We start from the raw sequence: 25,676 nt of genomic DNA, 5'->3' as shown, positions 1-25,676 counted from the left end.
TTGCGCTATATTGACAGCTATGTGGATTACTTCAGAAGAAACACCTTCTTGAAATCAGTATATTTGCAGTATTTTGTATTATGAAGATTAACAGCCGGCACTGAAACAGTAAGCTCCAGTGGACTGAGTGCGAGTGCTGAGTTTGCCACTGAGCTGCAAATAGGATAAGTGATACAAGTACAGGTAGGGTCAATATGTGTTTATGTGCAAAGTCTCAAAATTTTAAGAAGGTTCTCTCTCTTCTCCCCCCCGTGGAGTGTACAAGCTTTTTCCTAAAACTTCCAGATATGATTTAGTGTTATATTAACAGTATTAATAATGTAGAATAATAATTATCATTAACAATAATTTATAATATAGAATAATATTATAGAATAACAATATTAATAATACCACTATTGTGTTTATATTTTGGGATGTCTTTATATTATGACGGCTTTTAAAGCATTATTAAGCATCTGTTCTTGGGAATAAAAAAACCACAGGAGTAGATCCAGTTTTTGTCTTGCAGATTATGCAAGTAAAGCAGCAGTCCACAGATAGATCAGCTTAAAGCACATGTGGCCATGTCTTGTATTCGTTAAAATGACTTTTTGTCTGTGTGTGTGTGCAATACAGTCTGTACAGCTATAGATTTGTTTTATCAAGTTACAGTAGCAATTGTTTTAGGCAACACATAATCATTAATTCCTAAGTATTTTTTTAAAACTGTGTGAAGCTTCTGTGGATACTGAAATATTGATTCTTACAAATTAACGTGGTCTGATTTCCTAGTGGGCGCTGCTTTGAGCAGGAATTTGGCCTAGATGACTTCCTGAGATCTCTTCCAACATGATTTTTTTTTCTACAATTCTATGCAGTGTACAACTTTATAAATGTTGTTTTATTGTCACTTTTTAGTGAATGTACTATCTAGCCATTTAAGTACAATGTAATTTTTTAGCCTTCACAATTTTAATGTCATTTCTTCGTTCTTGCTGCCTTCTTTCTGCTGCCTTTCTGCCTGAAAGGCTGTTTCTTCTCTGTCTTAGTAAGTACTTTCTCTCCCTGTTTTGCCTCTTTAAAAAAGAACAAAACAAAACAACAACAATAAAAACTTTGCTTTGCCTATTACACATGTTGTGAAACAACTTCAAATTAGCTTTAATATTCCCTATAATTTCATTGTTTTGTTTAGGTAACAAAAGTTGCAGTGGATCTATACAGAGCTTATCTTCAACAGATACCAAAGATACACCAAAGGCTCCACCAAACCCTGATTTGCCTCCAAAAATGTGCAGGAGATTAAGATTAGATACTGCATCAAGTAATGGCTATCAAAGACCAGGATCTGTGTAAGTCATCAAGGCCCTTTGGAGATTTGTGTTGTTACAGTATTGTCTACCCTAAAGTGATCCCAGAGAGCTACATAAGTAGTTGGAAAAGCATCCATGAATATTTGATTTGAATATTTGTGAATTATTTATCTAGCTTCTTTAAAATTGTAAACAAAGGAAACAAAGCACGAAGTCTGTTGAAGTCAGTTGAAAGACTCCCATTGACTTCATTAGACTACAGATAAGGTCTATAATGAAGAAATGTATCTTTGGAAAGTTATTAGTATTATTATCTCTAGTTCTTCTGGCATTTAATGTTTCAAGGAGCATAAATACTACTTATTGTCAATGCTGTTATGTCAAGAAGTTCATCACGTTTTTTTTTTTACTCATCATTTGTTTAAGTCCAAAATTGGAGGAAAAAAAAAACAAACAAACTTCTGCTCTGACATTTCTTCGGTTGCTGTATGTTAAATAGTTGGTATCTTTGGTTTTTTATAGCAGTTGGGGTTGGCTTTTTTTTTGGCAGGGGTTGAAAGGAGGATAGTTCTATGCAATAAAGGTTATAATTTAGCTTGTTGATATTTAGAATAGCAATGTTTCTCAGTGCTTTTAGCACAAACTGGAGAGTCAGAATATCTTTGCTGTAATGCTGACTTTGACCCAAAATTTCTCTGTCCCCGTGAACAATTGATTTCCAGATCTGCAGAGCACCAGGAAGTTCTCCAAATACTACAGGACTCCATTCAACCTCTCCACTTTTTAAACTGGAAAGGATCACTGTAGTCATTTCACAGACTATTGTGTCTTAAATAGAGAATCTGCCCAGCTCAGAGTTCAAGCATAGTAGTGACAGACTGGAACAAAATCTTTTCCAATATGTCTATTGGCCATCTATGAACAGGATTTTAAATACAGAGTGTTGAGATTTCCCTTGCTGACTCAGATAGACACTAGAGCATGTGGAAGTCAGGCTTCAATTAGGTTATACCCTTAACAATTCTGCTGAATAGGGACTTAAATTCAGCTTTTGAATTTCCTCTGTGAATAATTAAAACAATTTTTTTAAATGTATTCATGTATTTTGATGATTAAAAATGAAGTTAATCTGTGTGTTTTATTAATGGTATAAACAAGGTGGTGCTTTATTTTCAGAGTGGCTGCAAGAGCCCAGTTGTTTGAAAGTGCTGGTTCACTTAAACAAGTTTCTTCAGGACGGTAAGTGCTTCATAGTATTCAACAATTTGCAAAATCCTTTCTATTTTACTGGCTTCAAAGATTGAAATAGAAGTGTTGGAGCTTTGTTCTGTGTCTTTTGGACAGCATCATGTGGCATGCAAGGTTTTTGTCGTTTATTGAACTCATCCTTGCTCCAGAAGAAAACTCAATCTAATAGAGAATACCTGCCTGTCTGGCTATTCTGTCACCTGGGGGAATTGCAGTGAGAGATGCTGAGGTTAGTGATCTGCTTAAGGACATGGCTACAAGAGTAAATAACAGGATTTAAATTAGAATGAGGGTGCTGTACTTATTCCATACAGCTGTTTGTATATACATGCTTTCAGCAGAGTAGCAAACATGCTAGTTGCTGGTAATTTGCTCATGTAGACAAGTCCTGAATAACAGCTGCTTTACAAAGTTCAGATTAACTTGATCAGGATTACTGTATTTGCCATCGCATCTTCCATGCCTCAGTATCTGTCTTGAGAAACTGTTTCCCTTTCTTCTTGGTAGTGTGCAGCAGGAATTATGTTTTCTTTACAATTGCATCATTTATTTAGTGGATTTGATTCATTCTTATATTAAGTTAGAATGTTCTGATAAGTGTCCATCTAGGAAACAGTATCTTCAATACATTACTAACCAGTCTGCCTTTAATAGGCTAAGCCAGATAGTCAAATAAATAGATGTGGGGAAAAAGTCTGTCTCTCCTTTCGTTGTCCCTGCATTTCAAGTCCTTTGAGGCAGAATGTATCTTTTTGTCCATCACTTCACTCACCGATACCAGGAACTGTCAAGCTTGCTGGAACTGTTAAATGATAGGGGAAAAAAAAATGTTAATCTATGAATCCAAAACTAGTACTCTAAAGTAGCACAGCTGTAAATGAAGATGCCAACGTGTGCTGAGATGTGCAGCAGTGGAATATGGCTGTCCTGTCTGACAGATCTAGCAGGGGTGAGAAAGAGAAAGCTGACCTGCAAAGGCCCACTGATTTTGTTTGGTAGAAGCAGCTTACATGAATCCAAGCTGTTCTTGTTTTGTGTAGTACATGAACTGTAAGGGGACCAAAAAAGAGGGTGACGGGGGAAAAGAGAGATGAAAACAACAGGACATTAATTTAAGGAAGAAAAATATAAATTAAGAGACTGGAATGTTCTTAAGCCAGTGCCGTAAGCTGACAGTGATGACTGCTTCACCAGTCCTGCATCATTTCACCTCCACCTTCCTTCTCTTATTTTGTATCGCTCCCTTCTTGTAAACTCTCCCCTGTTGTTCCCTCAGAGCCTGTGCCATGTCTATCTGTATATAAAAAGCACATAAGAAGCAAAAATCTGACAAAGGAAAAATGTAGCAGTTTGATAATGGATATGGAGAGCAAATAACAAAGCCAAAAACGCTGAAAGTTTTAATATCCACTCCAGCCTTCCTGAGAAAGCGGAAGAGCAACAGTAACAAGGAGAGTGGAAAATGAGAGGTCAGCAGGCAAAATGAGGAAGAAATAAGAAGTAGCTCAGCTGTTCTTCTTAGTAGCTGTGCTACTCAAGTCTGAGTACGATTTTTGTAATTCAGACCCAGCTTTTACTTACCTCTCATGCATGTTATGAACATGAAGACTGATTTAAAACTTTAGGATACTCTTTTTTTTTTTCTCTGAAGTATCTAGAAATCATGGTAATTCCATCTTGATTCACCCAGTCGGAAGGTGTTTTGAGTTCATAACTCTACTGTCTGATGAATATATGCAGGACAGAGTGTAAGACAGAGAAACTATTTTTAAGCTGTCTGATTTGATACCAGAAATACTTAAGTCAAGATAGTGTTGAACTCTGCAGGGGTAATTTGCCCTGCTAAAAATAACTAGTTTTAAAATTTTAAGCTACTGCTTGCCTATGCATATAGCAATATGCATCTAAGGAGCTTCATTCCTACTTGAAGCACCTTTTGCATGTTGTGGTTATTTGTATAGTAGATGGATCAAAAGTACCTGAATGGCTTTGCAGTCTCACATTGTCATCTGTATTCCAACAGATAATTTTGTACTCAATGTTTTACTGCCACAGTGCCCCAGTCTCACTTAATTCCTTCTTCCAAGTAGTCCGCAACCCTGCTTTCTGACTTTGTATAATGCAGTATCTCTAATATGAGTGTGTGTCTCTCTTTTTTTTTTTTTAATCTTTAAGGCTGGGACATTATTTGACCTGGCTGTTTTCTCTCTTTGTGTACAGAAGTACATGCTCCCATAGCTCTACCAGTTTGAACGGATTCCTTTCAGTCAGAAAGAGAATGAGAGGCCACAGTAAATGTTTTAGGATTGGACAGGAAAGACCAAATTGTTATGCCCTGTGCAACCTGTGCTGTCTTTTTCCAGTTCCAGCATTACTTTGACTTATGAGTCTTCCCATTCCTTCCCTCGTGACTTCAAGTTTATTAATCATCCATCTCACAGACTCTGGTATTAAGCTACTGTGTACACTGAGACCAATCTCTATTGCTAATCTAGTATGTATTTGAAAGAGATGAAGTTTTCTTACTGCTTTCACAAAGAGGGCAGTTATCCAGCAGTCTTAGTAAGGCCTGAGGTCCCTTTATTGCAACTTCTGTACAAAAAATGCACCAAATGTTATCCCTGACTGCGTTTTCTTGACTTTGATTTAGAGGTACAGAGAAAACCATTAAGTTTCACACATAAAGGGAGAAACTGCATTATAAGAAGGATTTTCATTAGAAAAGAATACCTACAAAGTGGGAAGGAGTTGGTGACAGCGGACAGCTCTGACTTGGCAGCAGGATCTCTAGGTGCTGAGTTGGGACTTTAACAGGAGTAGGCTGACAGGGTGAAACCCTGCAGACCCATGTTCCCCTCCCAACCGTATGATTAAATACCCTTTCCCAGTCATTCTTCTGGTTTTATTTTCATGCTGTATTTTGCATTTCCTTAAACACCTGGAATGCCTTGCCCAGCCCAGACCAGTGTTTTCTACTCAGTCAAGCTTGGCTGTAAGTCTGCCATCTCCAGGAGTCTATAAACCTTTCTTCTTCCTGTAGGATAATACTAACTGATGGGTCATCCGAGAGAGATTCATGTGTTTTCCCTCATTCATTCCTCTTCTGGCTTCTGTCTTTCTCTTGTTAGACTGAAAACTCACTAGGGCAGGAGCATAGTTTTAAAGCTTCTTTGTAACTTTAGAAATTATTATTATTATTGTTATTATTGTTGTTGATAATACTGTTGTTGTTGTTATTATTATTATTATTATTGTAAAAGCCTCAGGTGTTGCTGACTGTGTGTAGTCAAGCAAAATACTTTATGATCTGATGAGTACTGACCCTTTGACTGCTAGTAAGTTTTTGGCTTTGACTGCTAAGTTTATCATGGGCTCAGAACAAACGTAATAAAAAGTAGGGAAAAAGAAAATGCTTTTTTTTTTCTCATCTGGAGTTTATCCAGTAAAGTAATGGAAAGAAGGAACTTCTAGGAAATGTGGGTACCATTTTCTGAAATAGTTTTTTTTTTTTCCTCTGCACTAAACAACATAAATCATACTCTTCTCAGATTAGCAGCGTCATCTTAAGAGAACCATAATAGATGATGGTGACGTTATCACATGCTTTTTAAAAAACAGCCTTTGTAGGGAGGAGAGCATTACCACCGTAAGTAAGAATGTCCATTTTCATAATTGCACACAAAAAAAAGTGCCCCAGAACCTCCAAGCCCTTTTCATTGCTAATGCTTCTAACTGGATAGGGTTGAAGCAAGAAATAACTAATGTGAGAACCTGAGTAATCAAATCAGGTGTGGAGGCAATAACCAGGGCCTTGAAAATTGCCCCAGAATTATGAGTAAATATTCATAGAATCTGTCTCTCATTATACCATCACAGACAGTTTGTAGATAACATTGGGATGTAATTCCTTTTTGTCAGGAGCCAGCTGGTAGGAAGAATCGTGTAATTCATGAGCTTTTGAGAAACTGACTTGTTTGTACCTTGGTTTGTGTGTCTGTCTAAATGTGAAATGCTGGGAAGCTTTCTCTTTCCAGAACTGAGCAAGTCAGAGTCCATGTTTTCTTCTTTTTACTTTTAAGGTAAACATACTTGGATCAGGTAAAATTAGAAGCTGAAAGTGGAATAATTTAGTAGACTTAAGAGAATATAGGAGAAAATTGCATTTATTTTTCTTAACTTTTTCTAAGGGCACTAAAAACCAACGTGTCATATTTCAAGAATAACTTAAATAATTCCGCCTCACATTTAAATATAGCTCTTCTGTTTTATTATTGCCTTAATGGCTTTTGTCCCGGTATCACCTAGATGTCCCATTCTTAACATGGGAAACTGGCTTGACAGTCATGCCACTAAGTAAAATCAGGTTCGAAATCGTCCCTGTGCTTCAGTAAATTCATTACCAATTATCTTATATTCATTGCAACTATAGTCATTATTAGCAGTTACTCTGCTGTTTTATATGTGTAAAATCCATGATTATGCCACACAGGAAATGGCTGTTCTGTCAGACTGCTACTGATCTGGGTCAGTGCAATTAGAAATCTGTACTGCTCTTTTGTTGTATTGACCTTGAGGAAAAATGGTCTTGAGATTAAAGAATTCAATTCTAGTTTATATGTGATCTTCGGTAAAGTAATCTAATCTCTCTCTGTATATTTTAGTATATATTTTGTACATTATTATATATAAATTTGTATGAAGTAATAAAACTTCACACCTGTCTTGTCAACTGTAGGTGGCAAGTTCTTCATAACAGTAGGCACCAAGGATTTGTCTTGGAAAAATGCTGAACAGAACAGTCTATGCCAGCCAGAAAGCACGCTAACATTTAAGCAGAATAGGCAAACAGGGATCCAGTGCTCATGTTATTCTAATCACCAGTGGGGTTGTATTTAGAATTACAGTACTGAGAGTTAGAAATGTTTTCAGCATCCTGAAAATAAGTTGCCCTTGGATACCAAGGGTGTGACTCAAAATTCTTACCTCCTCCAGAAATCTCAGTTTGAGAGTCTAACCCTTGATGAGTCAGTTCACATAAGATGAAGACAAATCACATCACTTAGTCTAGTCATAAATCAGCTTTGGAGCTTTTTCTTCATGGGGAGACATCATTTCTGGAAAGCTCACACATACAAACTTGAGAATGTGTCCATCTGCTCGTACCCTTTTACAGATTCGGATGAATGATGGTGTGCTATTACTGATTGGCACAGGGTATAAGGCCAGGGTAGAGGGATGCTCTCTGCTCCCTTTAGGAAGTTGTCCCTGCTTAACCTCACCAGGGGAGTGTGGAGCTCCAAAGGTGAAGTGCCATGGGCCCTACTGGCAGTGCACAAAATAAAACAGGCTTCTTATGCTAATGCTTATGATGTGGCACCATTAGTAATCTAACTTACAACTCTGTTATCTCACTATTTTGGGAGGAAAGACAAAATAGATTACATGTCACTTACATATACACTCTCTCAAAAAGTATGCTAGAAATTTTAAACTTCACCAGAGGTCACATACTGGGTCATTGAGATAAATCTTGGCTGGAAGGAAAGCTGAATCAGTAACGCCCCATCACATCATGTAAAGGTGAAATAATCACCAACTTCAACTTCATTTGTTATAATGTGAGTTTTCAATAAGTGTAAAGAAACTCAGAAAAACTGATGGATCGTATAAGAATTGCTTTAAGTATATAAACTAAAGGAAAGGTATTAGGTAAAGCGTGTCAATCTAGAGAGAACTCCTAATTTCCATCTTCATGTTCAACCCTTCATTTTGTATTTTGCAGAATCATAGTGCTAGAAGCCATATCAAGAGGTGACCTAATCTGTCCTCCTTATCTATGATAGAATCATTGTATATCTAACTAGTTCTTTTACAGATACCTGTGTAGTGGCGCTTTTTTTCACTTATTTTTTTTAAATGAATTTTTATAATGGGAATTCCTTCATTCAGGGATTCTCCGGTTCCTGGCAGTTCCAGTTCTCCTATTCTAACCAGTAGAGGGGATTTCCAGCTACAGATTGAGACATAAACTCAGCTGTCTACCTGTAGGTGTCTTTGTGTCAGGTATTATGTAAGGAAGTGTTGCGATGAAGATTTCACTACAGGCAGTGGAACCTGGTGAGCCATTCACTGCACTCTCAAGTAGGCATCTACCATAGCAGAAGCCGAGCCTGGAGGGTCTGTGGAGCTAGGCACATAGGTTATTCATAGACATCTAAATTTAGATGGCTGAAGCTGAAACCCACCCCACATACCTAATTTAAATCTTCCTTGCTGCATTTTGCATCTGTTTAAGTCCTTTTTGCAGTCAGCCTAGAGAACATATTTCTCCTTTTTTGTCTTGTATTTATCTTCTATGTATTATTTTCTTCTGTAGGCTAATCAACTATATTTTCTCACAAGTCATGTTTTTAGACCTTTAATGATCACTTTTGAATTGTCTCCAGACAGTCCATCACTTACTTTAAGCAGTATGCTCAATTCAGTACTTATTTGAATTAAAACTTCAACTAGAGTGAAAGAATCCTTTTAAAGTTTATAAATTATTTACCTCTTTAAACCTCTTCGGTCTCTTTTCTGTAATAACGTGCTTGTTAACTCCGTAAGCTTGGAGTTACTGTCTTCTGTAATTCTGCTCTGAACTACTGTGTAACTAGTCATTAGTGTTCCGTATTTGTGCAGCTGATTATTCCTACTTTTCCCAGGTTTTAATTCCATCTCCTTATATGTTTTTCCTTGTTATCTCATTTATTGCAAGCCTGTATTTTTTTTCTTTCAGACAAGCAAAAGCCATGTATTCCTGTAAGGCTGAGCATAGTCATGAGCTGTCTTTCCCACAGGGAGCAATATTTTCCAATGGTAAGATGTTTTACATTGTCTTTTTACATTAAAAGAAAAATATAAAAAACTGAACTGTATCCACAAGGTAACGGCATAAGTCCATTTTCAGCTTTCAGTTTTTGGCCTGATTTTTCAATTGCTCTTGAATAAATACTGTCTAAATAAATACATGAACCATATATAGCATCTTTTAACAGTGTTAATTATTGAAAATATGTTTTATTTGTCTGACTGGTTTTGTTTTGTTTTGTTTTTTTGCAGTGTATCCATCAGTGGAACCAGGCTGGCTAAAAGCAACTTATGAAGGCAAAACAGGACTTGTTCCTGAAAATTATGTTGTCTTCCTCTAGTAATCTTTAGTGGACAGCAATATCTTCATGGTATCCATGGTAACAAATAATAAGCACTATGATTTTTATCTGACACAGATATGGGATCAGCCCGTTAGCTGAGTGGTAGATTTCCTTCAGATACTGCAGCTGCAGGTTACGCAGCTCCCTATCAACAGAACAGAATGTGATGAAACAGTTAACAGTTCCTGTACTGAAGATGGTACTCTGTTTAAATAACTTCCATTGTTTGCAAAAGGTTGTTCTGTTCTTCTTTTATGGGTAAGGAACACTAGAGCATTAAAATAAAAAAAGTTGCTATTTAGCTGCAGACCTTCCTGTCCTAGGATGTTGCTTACAGAAGTGTGAAATTTAGAGGCAATGCACTCTATCGTATTTCTTGCAATCTGTAGTTTTTAATATGGAAAATTGTAATTTTTTTCATATTGTAAGTAATGCTTTTATTTTGATCTGAATTCTCCCTTAGAAAACTTGATTCTAAAATTAGTCCTAATCATTTCAAATAAGAAGTGAGTTTTCCATAAATCAGAAGTTTGAATTTCTGTTAGTCATTGAGATTACAATATGTTATAGAATTTATGCAACTGATAATGAAATCAGTTTATACACTGCCTGAGCAGTAAGTGCTCATTCAAAATGTGATATGTTTAGTGAATGTTTCCGTCAAATACTTCTTAGATTTATTTCCTCCTTTCTATATCACTATAGATAATATTAACAACTTTTATTTTTATGATACCCATCATCAGGACGATGTTCTCAGTGTATCTCAGAACAACATCTGTAGAAAACAAGGAGGTGCTGAATCTGGAATGTTTGGTAGTAATGGAGGAGTGAAAAACAGCAGTATGTTTTGAAACCTGAGACAAATTGTAACCGAGTCCTTTTCCAACTTTCTCCATTGCAATTAAGACAAATGGCCTGTGAGGTAGCTAATTTTATAAGCTATGAATGCTGAAAGCTCTATGTAGCAATAAAAGTATTTAGTACTATTTCTCCTGGCTTCTGCTAAACTATTTGACGAAGATTTCTCCCCTTCCACAGAACAAAAAAAGGTTTTCAAAGGTTTTGTAAAGACCCATTGATTGCTCCCAGTAGGTTGGAAAGGAAAAAAAAAAAAAAAAACACCTCAAAAAGCCCCAAAACCATAAGCAGCTTTCTAAATTTAAGCATCTTTCCCTGAGGGAAAACATGCACTGTTTGCTTGGCTACTTACTATCCTCGACTGAAAACCAAGATATTTAAGCTCCATATTAGTAATTCTTCAGCGTTAGTGCTAGAGAAAGAATTCACTGTTTCACAGACGTATCAAGGCTTAGTTCTTTCTTCAGTAACAGAAATCAATATATAAATCTTCTGTTGATTTTTAAGTTGATTTTTTACTTCCAGAAAGTTTAAGGAGGAACTTCTGTTAAAACTGAAAACATCAGTAATCTCTTAATTGCTTCTTTTTGCTTTCCATAGCTTTTTTCTTGTTTAAATTAGAAAATAAGGTTTATTGCCAACACAGAGAAGCACATCAGAACCTTCTTTACTTGTGCGCAGTGCATGATTTGTGCAGAGCAGTTCTGTGTTGGAACTCAGGCTGGTGGCAAAAGCCTGCAGGATCCTTCTCCTCGCTAATTAAAGTATCAAGTGGTGATCAGGGAAGGAGAGAGGCTGTAAGAGCATACTCTGAAAAATGGTCTAGCTTTTCAGAGGGAGAGTCTGGGTAAGACTGGCTGCAGGCGGTTGAGGACAGACCCCTTGAATTGGTGACTGAGGGATCTGGGTTCTTTCTTTGCTCTAACCAGTTTCATTTAAGTCCCAAACCATGTTTCGCTTCACCTTAAGACCAGACTGTGTTCAGCATGTTGTGATGAGGGTTTGTTCCAGACATTGTCACACAGTGAAGGCAGACACATGTGTGCTCGTCTCATTTGCCCAGAGCAGATGTGAAAGGAAGTGAAGGTCTTTTCTGATCAGATTGAGCCTTTCTTATTTTTATAGGCAAGCCAAGATTCCTTAGTGTAAGCTATGCCTGAAACTGCCGTTGCCGTGAGATCATCAGCATACTTTTGGTTGTGTTTTTGCTGTATTTCACAATTCAAGAGTTGCAGGGTGTCAAAAGGCTTACCTCTGGTGACCTTCCCAGGAGTGCTGCTGCAGGCAAAAAGGAGCAGAAAGGGAGGCAGAGCTTTGAGCAGAGGCTGCAGGCCCAGCACGTCTCACGCAGGCAGAGAAATACAGTGGTCTGGGGAAAAAGAACCACTACTTCTATTGCACTGGGGGCAGCGGCGAACGGACCTTTGTTCAACATCTTTTGATACCTCTTAGGAGGAATTTAATTGTTGTGAAATTCTTGGAGAAAAGGTAAAATAAAAAATGTTTGCTCTTACTTGCTTTGCTTTAGCCTGATGTAAAAAGAAGTGAGGAAAAAGCTAACGTTAGGTAATCTCACACCCTGTGTATGTGTATTCTCCAGTATTATGTTTGGAAACCAGCTGATCTGAGTGCAAGCTAGAGGACTCAAAGATCCTAAGTTCATTAAAAATTTTGTAAAAAATGTAAAGTTCAGTTACAGATTAAGTAAGTGAAGTCTGTAAGTGCAGAGGGAAATGTTGTAGAAAGACCTGGAGGAATCCCTGTGGAGGAGAGGTGTTCTGTCTGTTCCCATGCATTCGACTCACATTAGACACAAAACTGAATTGCAGAAGACAGCTTCATAAGAAAGTGGATCCCATTCATTCTGCTGCTCACAAAATCTGTGTTTTCCTCTGTAAGACTCTGCACTTCTTCATGGCCTTCTTCTGAGCCAGCCATGACGATCACTTAATTAAATTTAAAGTAGCTTAGCTTTAAAACAGCATTTCCATCTGAAAAAGGTTATGCCCATTCTTAATTACAGTTAACTACTCGGTCTCAGCGGGATGAGTAGAATTTTTCATTTTTAAAAATATTTTGTGTTTTTTCTGTTCCTTTTTTCTGTGGTACATAACAAGCACTTTCTGTATAATCTTACTGCTGGGTTTTGGATGCCCCAGCTCTTCCCTGACTTTCCAGGAGGCAGTTTATCTCTACGAGATGCTGTACAATGAACTGGAAAGTTAAGTAACTAGGTATTCAAAGACTGAAGTGGGGGAGAGGGCAGCACCAAAGCTTGTCTAATGATGATACTCTCAGGCCTGACCAAAAATTCCTTCTGATAATTGCAAATGATCAGAAATCCATATAATATTTAAATGAAGATATGATGTCTTGATAGTGCCTTACCAGAAAATCAGGCAAGCTGAACTAAATTAGTTCATAGTATTGATTTACTGGTTTTTATGAAAGTCAGATACACTTTACAAGCAAAGTTTATGCAATTTTTTAATTATAATTATTATTATTCTTCCTAGAAGGATGCAGCAGGTTTTTTCCAAATATCACTGTAGAACTCGAGGTAGATGACATGTTGTGATTGCTGGTTTTCTTGTGGAAATAATGTCTGTACCCACAACTTACGTAATTAGCCATGTTTTTTCTTTGTTAAACCTTTTGAGACATGTTGCAGCACAACATGAATCAAATTAATAGCGTGAAGGACTGATATATTGTATGACAAATGTGTAAAGTATATTAATATTTTATATTCACACTTTTTATTAATTATGATAAAGATGAAAAATATTTTTAGTGTAATTTCTATGAGTTCAGTATTAAAATGTCCTTGCCGTATTTTGGCATTTAGAGTTCTATGTAAAAAACCTCTTAAATTAAACCATAGCTATCACTTATGTCCCTAACTAATCTATAACGTTCATACTTCGATTATTTCTGGGAAAAAATCGATGCACAGATTTGCTGACCAACACTATTCTATGATAGTAATAGTAACTTATTTTCCTTTTGTATATTTTCTGGTGCTAATCTCTATTCTTTGCCTGTAATTGGACTGAATTGTAATGTGCCTTTTGGAAAGACATGTTAGGAGAGGAAAAGTTGCAAAATTCAGCAGTTCAGAACAGTAATTACAACAACCAAAAAAAAAGCGCTGTATGGCAGTAATTTGATTTTTTTTTTTTTTTTTTATTGTTACATTTCTCCACTGGTCTTTTTTCTACTTAATAAGATTGCATCAGAATAAATAACGAAACTAAAAAGCATATTGTTCTTCATACTTCTTTTCCTAAGGCAGCAGTTTGTGCAATTTTGCGTTGAGCAGCAAGAAGAGAAATCCCAGTAGGGGAGCACATCCTCCGGACTGGGGTGGATCTTCTCCACTGATGGAAACTCACAAAGCTCTAGTGAAGTCAAAGACAGACCTTTGGCAGTTTATACCGAGGGTGCGCTGGCCAGAAGCCCCCAGAAAGTAAATGGAATATTCTATTAGTGGGGTAACATATGATACGGCTTGGCCATTTTCCTTTCTTTCAGCAGTGCCCCGTACGAATCGTATCACTGCTGCGGCCCTTCCAGTTACTGCTCTTGTGAAGGTCAGACTGGTGATCAGGCTGTTTCAGTACAAGTTGGGAGGTCTCTTTTTTTGGATAAGATTTTGCATGGGCTTTGGGAGTTTGCTTTGTTTTGTTTTAATAAGGTGCTTGGTATCCAAACAGCTACTAATTCAATGTTGTAATTCCATCACCCAAGATCACGGCATTGTTTTTCTTGTCCTGAATGTGGCAGTGTTTAGTAGGCCATTGGATTATCCTTGTTATTTTAAGTGTAGGGAATGGTGCTTCAACCCTTGGGCGTCTCAGCTGAAAGCTATTCTGCATCTGAGCTTTTTCCAAGTGTTTTATTGGGAATTGTCATTAAAGCTCTGGCACTAAAGATAGCACCATGATCTCAGCACTACAAGAGTTTCTGTTACAGCAAAGGGCAAAGCAGCTGAACAGGGCACATGGATAGTTTCAATTTTCAATCATATTTATGAGAATTTCGGAGGTATTAGAGTTTATAGGAGTTACTTTAGATACTATATGGTATTTTAATAGGAAAGTATATACAATCCATAAGTATATATATATTTAATAAAGTCCTACTAAATTATCTTATTGAACTCTCTGTTTATTTTGTAGTGTGGTTTCAATAATTATCTGCACTCTGTATATATCTACATGTAAATAACTGGCATGACACGCATAAGCTGACTTGCAGACATAATTCTGTGTTGTACTTTACACTGTATTTCAAACATTTGAAAAAACATTTTTCAAAATAAAAAGCCTTTCTACACAAACTGGTTTCTTATTTTTAAATTTGGACTCTGGTTCAGCCTTTTCTTTTTTCCAAGTAATAACACTTTTGTGCTGCTTCCGTCCATACCGGCATTTTTCACTGAAGTTTCACCCATGAGGATGCTGTACGTGGAGGACATATATTGCTCCTCACGTTGAGCAATGGACATGAGTGTGAATACTAGACAATAGTATGATGTCACCTGCTGTCCTGGTCATGTGGAAGTCTCCAAAGATGCAGTGTTTGATGAAAAAAAAAAAGGCAACTTTGTACGTTAGCAAGAAGCACAACCCTGGTATATCGAAACATCATTGATGAGGTGTTTGCCTCTGAAAATTAGAAGGCTTGTGGGAGGGGCGATTGGTGACTCGATTCCAACCACACTGCCTGTGAGTATCATGAGTGGAGTGGTTTCTGCAAGTTTCCTTACGTCCGTTTCCTAGCATTTCTCCAAGGCTTTTCACTTCGAGGACCTGCAGTTTTCCAGCCCTCTTGGGGGAGTTATTTTTGTTGCCAACTGTGCCCGAGGCAGGAGGAGCTGTGAGGCGGCCTGCCTCATCTTTCTCCCCAAGGCACTCCAGAAAGCCAAGAGGCCTTTATACCCCTGGAACAGTCAGACTTTATTACAATATTAACTAAAAATAATTATATTTCTTAAACAAGGAAGATCAAACCAGCCAGCTGATAAACTCTTTCCCTGTTCCCTGTGTGCTTAGGCTTGGAAAGTGCAGCAAACTGCTGCATCAGACCCGGAGAAGGTGGGTCCTGCTCCCGCAGGCCTGGCTGCCGGCTGCCTGCCCCGGGCTGCCGCTGGCTCCTGCTGGCCTCCTCTCCCACCCACAAGCTCCGGGCTCACCTGGGCTGCCCACCTCACCCAGGGCACTTCACAGCTCTCGCCGCTTGAAGATTTTGGAGATACGGTGTCTGCTTCCAGGAATGAAAAAGTCACCTGGAGCCTGTGGTCACCAAACACCTTGCTGAGGTTCAGCATCTCGCATGGTGTGGGGTCAGGGAGAGCAAAAGGCAGTGTGCAGAGCTCGGAGCAGGACCCATGGGCTCCAACCAAGCTCATTTGAGGGCTCCATGGTCCAGACGTGACCACATGCTCACGACATTGCTGGGGAAACATCGGCATACGCCGTGAGCAGGTGAGACAGCTGTGCGATGGGAAGCCCCATGAGAAACCTTTCAGAGGATAATTCACAAACCCAGGCGGAAGAAAGGTAAGAAACCTGAGCTTGATCAATCCATACCGTGTTCCTCCAAATAAATTAACTGGCGAACAGGATACAACTTGTTCCTAGAATGAAATAAATGCTGTTTGCAAGGACCTCACAAGAAGATAACAAAGATTAGGGTTTCAGCTTGCCTGAGCTGGAAAGCTGAGCACAAAACGCTGGCAACAGAGGCTATAAAAGCAGGGATGATTGTGCTGAATTCCCACAAAACAAGCAGGATGCCTGTCTGCAGGAAAAATCCACCCAAAAAACTGCTGCATCTGGGGGCTCTGGCGGCGCCTTCCATGAACCTCTGAAGGAAGCAGATAGACAGCAGAAAACCTCAGAGAGATGTAGGTGCAAACAAATTGTGTTGGGCAATGATAGTGCAAATATATCCTTACAGAAAAACAAAGTTTAGGCATTTTAAGTTTGTTACTTCCTGATGTTGCTGTTGGTTGAGGAGTGCTTGTTTGGTCCTGGAAAACACTGTTTCTTTTCTGTAATTATGACAAATTGTGCCTGCCTTAGATGAGAGAGATGATCATTTTGCACAATGTCCTGCCTCCTCTGTTACTGGCTCAGTCTAAGGCATCTCCCCAGACTCTTCCTCGAGAAATTTGCAGTGACTGCCATATGAGTGTTTCACCCAGCTTCCAGCTGTAATTTGCAACATCTTTTGGTTTTTTTTTTGGAACGGGTCCTTCTCTCCACCCTCCCTATCCCCTGTAGTTCAGACAATACAAAACAATGCTACCTTTGGAGCAACGCAGAACCAAGTTGTACAAAGAGGTTCAGGTTCTGCCACTGCTGAAGCTTTTCCTTAATATTTTTTCTCATCATCTTTGTTTAAATGATCCCTTGAAACATTTCCTGACTGAGTGAACTGGGCAGCCAAGTGTCCCGCTATCTGTAAGTGCATCAGACACTCAGGTGAATATTGTTGTGCGTTTTTAGCTAATACAATTAGCTTTGCTGGATAGTTTTTATCCAGAGGGAAAATAAAGAAAGGTTATTTCTTTATCACAATGTTATTTGTGTATGTCTCTCATAAATGGCTTATCTCCTCAATGCAGCAGGAGCAAACACAGCTCTTTGTTTCCACAATTTCCCAGGCACTTGTTCGGGTCATCACATTTGAGTTAAAACAGTGGTAACACAAAACCCATCGCAGCACAGTGGGTGATTGAAGCCAGTAGACCTCCGCATGGCGCTGCCTCAGCCTTGGCGCAGGAGCACCTTCATTATTGACAGATACGAAAGGAAATGAGGGTTTCATCTGAATTCCTGCATGGCAGGATGTCTGACACCGCTTATTTCTTTCTCTTAGATAACAGAAAATAGCAGGGCTGTCTTCCCTGTGAGCAGCAGATGATTATTGCATGAACTCATTAGTATGTTGAAGGGGAAGTACACCTGCGCTGTGCAGAGATGAGTCAGGCTCCATAGCATCTGTATCATTATGGACTCTGAGATGTTACAATGCAAAACCATCTCATTTAGGCCACCTGTTATTAGCTAAAGGTTAAAACAAAGGCTTCTGCCTGAAAGGGCTTAAATATTTCATTTCAACTAATGAATAACATTATTTTACTCTTTATACCCTCCCATTACCATGGCTGTTAAAAAAAACCACCAAACACCAAAACCAAAAAACCATCTTCAGTGTAACAGAGGTATGCATTTGAACTGAATTTGGATGTAGCATATGTACACAAAGTCATTCCGCTCAATCCAGAGGAATATCATCACATAAGTAAATAACTGGGGACTAAATGAAGGTGCCAGTGCAGGTGTCCTCAACTGAATGTGAATTGTTGTTTATTTTCTTCAGTGTGCTAGCTGGTAATAGGGCTTCCACTTTAAAGAAGTCCTTGTATATTTTTGTATTGATCAAATGTCTTCCACTGTTGTTTAATACTGCATGGAATGTTTTAAAACTAAATTAATATGAAAAAAAAAATCACCTGTGTGGTAAATCCCAGCCTGTCAGACTGTTCATGATGTGCACATCTGGGTACTGATAATGCCTGAGAGATCAATTCACAAGAACGAGAACACTCAGAAATGGAACTGAAACATCATTGTCAAGATGTACTGTATTCTGTGGAAGTAAAGTAGAAAAGCATCGTTGCTGTTGGCACGGTTAATGCTTCTCTGGGAGCACATTATCTAGGATTAACATTACAGTGCAACCTGAGCAAGGGCTGACACCCAAACCACCGGTCCAGAGCTGAATTACCAGTGCTGCCTCAGAACGAGAGGGGAGAGAGTTGGTCTCTCCCATGGAAGGAGACCACATCACCCACATCATGCCGCCCAGCCACTCTGCCTGGCACCCATGCCCCTCACTGGGGCATGACTGCTGCTCCTTGCCCTTTGCACACCACATCAGAAGGCAGCAGGGTGGGAAGTGGGACATGTTAAGGATGAGGAAAGGATGACCAGAGTGCTGGAGTCAGTTCCTCAAAAGCCAGAGATAATGTTTCCTCAGTGCAGCCAAGAAGAGGTTGTGCCAGGCCAAGTCAATGCCTCCTCTGTGCACCAGCAAGAGGCAGAGCCTTCTCCCCTGTGACTGGAGATTGCAAGGTGGCTGGCATCCTGCAGCGCGCTGCATCTTGCACCTCAGGAGTCCCATCTGGCAGCGTCTGCTTTTGGCAGCAGAGAACTCCAGTTCTTGTTATGGACACTGCAGTGAGCTCACAGGCAGCCTCAGTAAAGTCTAGGGACAACTTACTCTCAAAACCTGGCTATAAAACTGTCGTGGTTTTGTTAGTGAGGGGGGGGGCCTAAGGTGGCAGCTTCTGTAGGAAACTGCTAGAAGTCGCTCCCCTTTGTTCAGTGGACTCAGCCGGGCCTAGGGCGGACCTGCTGCTGGCCAAGGCCGAGCCGATTGGTAGCAGAATGTTCCGTGATAACGCCTCTGCGATAACGTATTTAAGAAGGGGAAAACAGGAAAAAAAAAAAAAAAAAGAGAGAAGAGAAGATGTGAAGAAGCTGAGCGGGGGCAGAGGCGCAGAGGGGGAGGCGCAGGCCTCATGGGCCTTGCAGGCCTCACCCTCTGGCCTCTCGCCAGGCAGCCGACTGGGCCCGACTCGGTCCAGCCCGGCTGCAAGAAGTGGAAAGGAGATGAGAAGTGAATAAGATGTAAAAAAAGAGATCCTGAGAGACATCTACCAGCCTGTTGTAAGGAACGGCTGCAGACGCCAAGGTCAGTTCAGAAGGAGGGGGAGGAGTAATGCGGCTCCTGGCCAAGATTCCCCTGCAGCCTGTGGTGACGACCGTGGTGGAGCAGGTTGTCCCCCTGCAGCCCATGGAGGTCCACGGAGGAGCAGAGATCCACTTGGAGCCCATGAAGGACCCCGTACCGGGGGAGGTGGATGCCTGAAGACAGCTGTTCTAGAGGGACTGCACCCGTGGAAGAGATGACCCACGCCGGAGCAGTTCCACGAAGGACTGTGGCCCGTGGGAGGGACCCCACGCTGGAGCAGGGGAGGAATGTGAGTTCTTCCCCCGACCATGAAGCAGCGGCGTGAAACAACGTATGATGAACTGACTGCAACCCCCATTCCCTCTTCTCCCCCTGTGCCGCTCGGGGGCGGGGGGGAAGGTAGTAGAGATAATGTTAAGCTTGGGAAGAGGGAGGGGTGGATGGAGGTTATCTTGTTCTCTGTTCCTGCTGTTTGTAGTAATAAATACATAGTTTTCTCCAAGTCGAGTCTGTTTTGCCCGTGACGGTAACTTTAAGGATTTCTCCCTGTCCTTATCTCAAACCTCGAGCCATTTTTCCTTATATTTTCTCTCCCTGTTCTCTCGGAAGGTGGGGGGAGTGAGAGAGAGACTGCGTAGTCTGGTCCTGATCAGGGCTGAACTACGACAAAAACATACATAAAGCAGGTTGCTGCGCTAGTTGTCTCTGTACTCAGATATATTTTTTCTGATAGAGACAGGCAGCAGAGTGGCACGGCCTCTGCTCCCACATCAGCACCTGTAGCTGTTGCGCATCCGCCTGCCACACTGCACGTCACACTTGTTAATATTTTTTTCCTTTGTGTGTATTTATGCTGGCAGATCAGGAATGTAACAGATTTTTCTGTTTTTATGCACTAGCAGTTTGACAGTACCTTCCACAAAAGTAAAAAAAGAAGACGGTTGTCTCCCATTCTTTGAGCCGTGTAGAGTTTGAACTGAGAACAAAATTGAAAATGCTGCTCTCCTCCCCATACAGGTTTCAATTCAGTAAATAAGCAGTGTGTGTTTTCTCTAACCTGGAGCTGCTAAAGTAATCAAACCGCAATTAGCCTCCCGGCTGCTGCTCCGTAGGCCTGCGAGCACAAGTGGCTCCACCGGCCTGGCGCTGGCGACGGCAGAGCCAGGTCCAGTTACAGCCCGGGGCTGGTTTGGTGGTAACTGAAGACTCAAACACTTCTCATACTACTACAAAGTCAGCACATCTCCAATTTATTGGACATGACACAATGTAGCTAGACGACACCTTTACAAAAATATTTCAAAGCTATTTTCTCAGCTGTACAAATATACAGCTGCAAGCTCCTCTTCACTGGAAAATAGAGAAATCATATACAAGTCTCTTTAAAAAAAAATAAAAATAATAGTAACCGTAAATTATGTCCATCATGATCTTGGGTGTTAAATGCAGAGAAATACTAACATCAGTCCAAATACGTCTCAAAGTTAAGGAGTATTTGGCTTTCTGCAGAATTTTCCATCAAGGATTACAAGGCCTCTACAAAGTGCTCATCCATCACACATCTCAGTAATCCTTGGAAAGAAACATGTGGTGAGGGCAGGGAAGGGAGGGGGAAATAAACATTTTACAGATACGGGAACTGAGATGTAGGGATTGTGTGAAATTCAGAAACTGCAAGAGATCTGTACTGCAGGAGTCCTCAGCCCGGTTTTTAACCCTTAGGTTGTACTTTCCTCTGTCATGTAGTTTTTCTTAAAATTAATGGCTGTCTTCGGGGAAGGCTTTAAGGGTATTGTAAATTAAAATCTTTGTAAAGTAATATTTTCAGAATTTCAGAGGTTTGTTGCCTTTTTTTTAATGTCTACTTTGTGAGCAGACAAATATACACATGCCCTGTACTGCGAAGCCGGAGAACAGAGAGCGGTTTCTGCCTCCCAGTGAAATTCCAGCTGACTGCAGCCATCACTATGAACCGCACATCAGAGCACAGAGCACACCCAATGCCGACACTTTTGTGTAACATTATTGTAAGAACTGAACTGGCCAGTGCACAATGTGACCATAGTGCAAGCTGAGCTCTGGGATACAAAATTTCCAAGTAAATTTTTAAGTGAAAAGCCTTGTCATCCTCAGCTGGCCAGCCCTTCATGGGCAGTGATGACAGTCCCAACCGCAGTGCATAACGCCATCATGAGAGGGGCCAACCCACGGCTTCCAGCCCCGACTCCTCGGGCTTTTCAAGTCACGTGAAACTTCATCAGATTCTGCTGTCACCTTTCTTCTATTTAACAGCATAACATTTCTAGCAAGTGTGTTGTACTTTGTCTAGAGAAGAATATCCTTACATAGGACAGTGAAATCCACATCTTACCATTAAAAATGTTGCTGGGATCATTTGTAACTTTGCTCTACTGAAGCCTTTGTCACTATTTTGAAAGCACAATACCATGTTTCAGGTACATCTCCCAATATTTCTAGCAAAAGGAAGGTTCCTACCTGTGACAGACTGCCACCCACTAGTCTCCCGTTTCAGTTCCTTCACTGAATGTTTTAAGTTGCAATCCTAACTTTTCCTGAGCTACAGGTGAAAACTCATTCCACTTAATGTGCTTTTGATTCATGATGATGCGTAAAGTGAATTAGGATGATGTTTTTATAGACGCATTTACACACACACACACTTATGTTTAGCTACATTTGATAATAGCTGCAATGAACTGCCTTATAAATAGAGTGTCCATTTTGGGGAATTTATAAAGTTTGTGAATTTATTGTTTTCAAAGACTCCTTGGAGCTTCCTTTTCTTTTTTTAAAAAATTAATTAGAGATCCTATTAAATTTTAGTATACAATCAGACTTATTCAGGCACTATATAACTGTATATTAATTTGAAACAAAATTTACTTTTAAAACTGCACAGTGAGGGCAGATTGCTGGGTGTTTCTTTTTCAAGTACTCTAAGAAAAAGCATTTACACACCTTTCTGGGTGCAAACTGCCATGTGTATCTATCTCTGGCACTTTCCTTGTTCACACTCCATATAACCACAACGGGCCTGCCAGAATAAATCAGTTTTTTTGAGCAGCGCTATGATGAGAACATTGTTCTCAACTGGAGGTATTGTGGATTAGAGTCTCAGACTGGATATAAACTGACAATACAGGATACGAAGAGTAAAGGCATTACTCTATTTTTATCTAATATATGAAAAATAGCTATATAGGAAAACTGTACATCCAAGATGGGATGAGCAACTTACAGTGCTGTTCATAAAAATCTCACCTGTATAACACAAAGGTCTCTGCACTGGTGTGCTCAGTTATTTCTGACTTGATGGCAAAGATCCGTATTATGCGCACTAGATGCTTTTCACCCAATCCAGCCCCTTGTCTGAAAGTATGCTGTTGTGGAGTTCACCGATGCAGAGCTCTGGATTCCTGTAAATTATGTATTTCTTTTTCCTCAACATAGCAAAAAGAGATTTTTGTACTAAACTGGGTGGGTGGATATTTAAATCGAGCTGTGGGAAAATGCAATAGAGTGAGACTGCTTAAATGACACTGTGAGAACTCCCTCACTGATACGCCTGAACGCTAAATTGGTGGAACCATTGTACCTGTAGAGGTGAATGGGTAATTTAGTTTTCATGGTCAGAAAAACATGATCTATGACTTGTGATGGTATTTTTACAATAAGCACACCTCACACTCTCAAGAAACAAATGTTGCCAGTGTTAAATGATAAACTAGAATTAAATGAAAGCTCACCACTCCTTGATATCCTTTACAGTCTGTAAATACCTTGCACAGAGCACTGTGGGCCCAACCCAGGAAAAAAAAAATGCCTAAATGTTAGGGAAAAAATACATCGGGGAGCAGCACTGCTCATGTATTTGAACTTACGCAACTGCTGCACTAGTTCCAATAGCACTGAAGGATTATTTTCTCTTTAAGGTAAACAACCATCTAAATTTTAACTTAAGTTACAATTATCCATGCAGTCACCTTTTACTGCATGTTCCTGTCCGAGCATCTGAGAAGCTACAGTACCATTCTACATGCAAATAACGTCAATCTAATAAATCAATAGCATTCATTGAAAAAAAACCCTCATAAATTTTAAGATAAAACACACCTAAAGCATGACTTTTTTTTCCTTTTAATCTTCCAAGGAGGAAAGGAGAACTAAATTAAAAACGATCCCTCTGTTCAAGTCAGGTCATCATGACACAAACCAGTACAAACCAATAAATCCAGCCATGCTGACAGTCTAGCCTGGCGGTATGCACACAGGCTTCTGAGCCATGGAAAGCTGGGAGGGCTTTGGATATTGGCTCTGTGGCTGCAAGCTGACTTATTGGAAGGAAAGTAAGGTCAGCATGCCACAAAGAGCGTGTCAGGCAAGAAATGTGTACTTGGCGTTGCGCTGCTGCATGGGCGGAGTGCAGCCCCGTCCTCTCCTGCTCTGGGGATAAACTAACCTTAAGTTTGTGCAGGTAGGAGAGTGTGGGAAGGAAGGATCCCTACAGATATTGCTGTTGATGCTACCAATATGCCGCTGATAACCGAGATAAATATCTGGTTTTAGACAGGAACACAGGAAAGCAGCTGACCTTCCCAATAGAAAGAATTGAGAGAATCATATTACTATACTGTAAAAGAAAAAAAAAAAAAAGACCTAAGGTACTAATGGAGCACTGACTGATTGACTGGTCAGAAAACATAAACTGAACTCTCAGCTTCTCTACTGTAGATAGAACACAAGAAAACATAATGGCAGTGCAGCTGAAGGAACAGCTGGAGTTCAGAACATCTAAGCTTCAGTTTATTTTGCACACACACAACTAGACCATTCCAAAGTGCCTTGAAATAGACTGAAAGTTTCTCAGAGTACATTTCCCTCCATCACAGACTAGGTGTTAATGAACTCACATTCCCCTTGCCCTAAAGGCTGGTCAAAATTTGATCCAGCTAAGATTTTTGAAAATATGAGCTAAGTATTGGACGTTTTGTATTTCTTCAAGCACAGCAGGTACCACTGTGAAGCAACTTGGTGTGAAAGAGCAGGACAGCTTCCTGGGGCTGGAGGTCTCCTCTTGTCTGCACAGCATTGTCACAGCTCTCCAAACACGGCCAGGCTGCCACAGCCAGGCACTTCCATCTTCAAAACAGTCTTTAAAAACTACAAATGTGATATTTCTACAAAGCTGAATAACAACAGTAGAGCTCAAAGGAAATGGTTGACTTCACCGTTTCGTTTGTTTGCTTCACTGAAGTACTAGCAGAAGGCAATGCTAAAGGTCTTGGGTCAAAAGCACCTGAACAGGAGAGGTTTAGCTTCAGGCATAGCATGTATTACTTAGTGCAAGATGAAAAACTTTTAGACATAGCTCAGATGAAAAGTTATGTTTGCAATCTGCAGAAGATGGCAAGCTTTCTAATTAGTACAATACATCTCATATCTTTAAAGTGTAATCAGGTACATCTTAAATGTCAGAAAACAAAAAGGTCCATCTGCCAAAACCTCTTATTTCTAGTACGCAAAATGCAACATAAAAAGATCCAGTATTGTTATGCCTTGTTCAGTATATTGAGAAGCACTACAAGATATTTTATTTATAGCTATTTGTAAAGCTCACGTCAAAAAATACCTTCCTCTTGAAACAAATGTTAATGTAGAGAAATATACAAAACTAAAAAGCCTCGTACTCTCTAAAAACCTCAAAGGAAAAATGAGTTTGCTGATAGCAATCTGGACATTGCTGCAGTGTTGAAAAGTCACAGGACATGAGATTTCTATAGGGAAGGAAGCAGTCTTATATCACTGTCTTATATCACTGCAAATGATGGTATCAAAATGGAGACTAAAGGTAATTTTATAAACTGGGCTCAAAGCTGGAAGTTCTCAAATTAAAACAGTTTCTTCTAACTTCAGAAAATCAAGTAATGAAAACAGGACTTTCAAATTCATATAGCAGACACATTTAGTCAAACTTGTTCTGTCTTATGCAGTGCATGTCTCATGACTATGAAGTTCTGGGTATTTTGTCTGTGAGTTATAGATCTTTTGAGAAATACAATTTGAAAATGTTTTTAACCTTTGTTATCTATTCCCAAAAGACATCTATTCTTCCTTCTTGATTATGCCTTTGAGACAAATACAGAGCACTTCAGATTAATCTGCCATATTTATGGGACACGGTGACATGGCAGGTACTTGGAACAAATCTTAGGGATTGAGTAAAAGGCAGATGTAGGCTGATCTGAGGCATTCCTAAGGCAAGCATACTGCCAGCTCCGTTTTCCAATTT

The 25,676-nt window shown here is 39.7% G+C and overlaps 1 protein-coding gene across 2 annotated transcripts in view; it reads left to right on the top strand.

Moving 5' to 3' along the window:
• Positions 1–13,857, top strand: part of ARHGAP42 (Rho GTPase activating protein 42) — a 166,550-nt gene extending 152,693 nt beyond the window's left edge. For both annotated transcript variants that reach the window (XM_086739604.1, XM_086739605.1), the window contains 4 exons: positions 1,178–1,334; positions 2,472–2,534; positions 9,322–9,401; positions 9,645–13,857. In XM_086739604.1, the coding sequence (XP_086595730.1) occupies positions 1,178–1,334; positions 2,472–2,534; positions 9,322–9,401; positions 9,645–9,733 (389 nt within the window). In that variant the 3' untranslated portion in view covers positions 9,734–13,857. The remainder of the gene's footprint in view (positions 1–1,177; positions 1,335–2,471; positions 2,535–9,321; positions 9,402–9,644) is intronic.
• Positions 13,858–25,676: the final 11,819 nt, after the last annotated feature.

The sequence above is a fragment of the Chlamydotis macqueenii genome, chromosome 1, assembly GCF_036417535.1.
Source record: "Chlamydotis macqueenii isolate bChlMac1 chromosome 1, bChlMac1.mat, whole genome shotgun sequence".
NCBI lineage: Eukaryota > Metazoa > Chordata > Aves > Otidiformes > Otididae > Chlamydotis > Chlamydotis macqueenii.
Note: the sequence above shows the minus strand (reverse complement) of the source record. Positions and strands in the feature narration are given on the sequence as shown.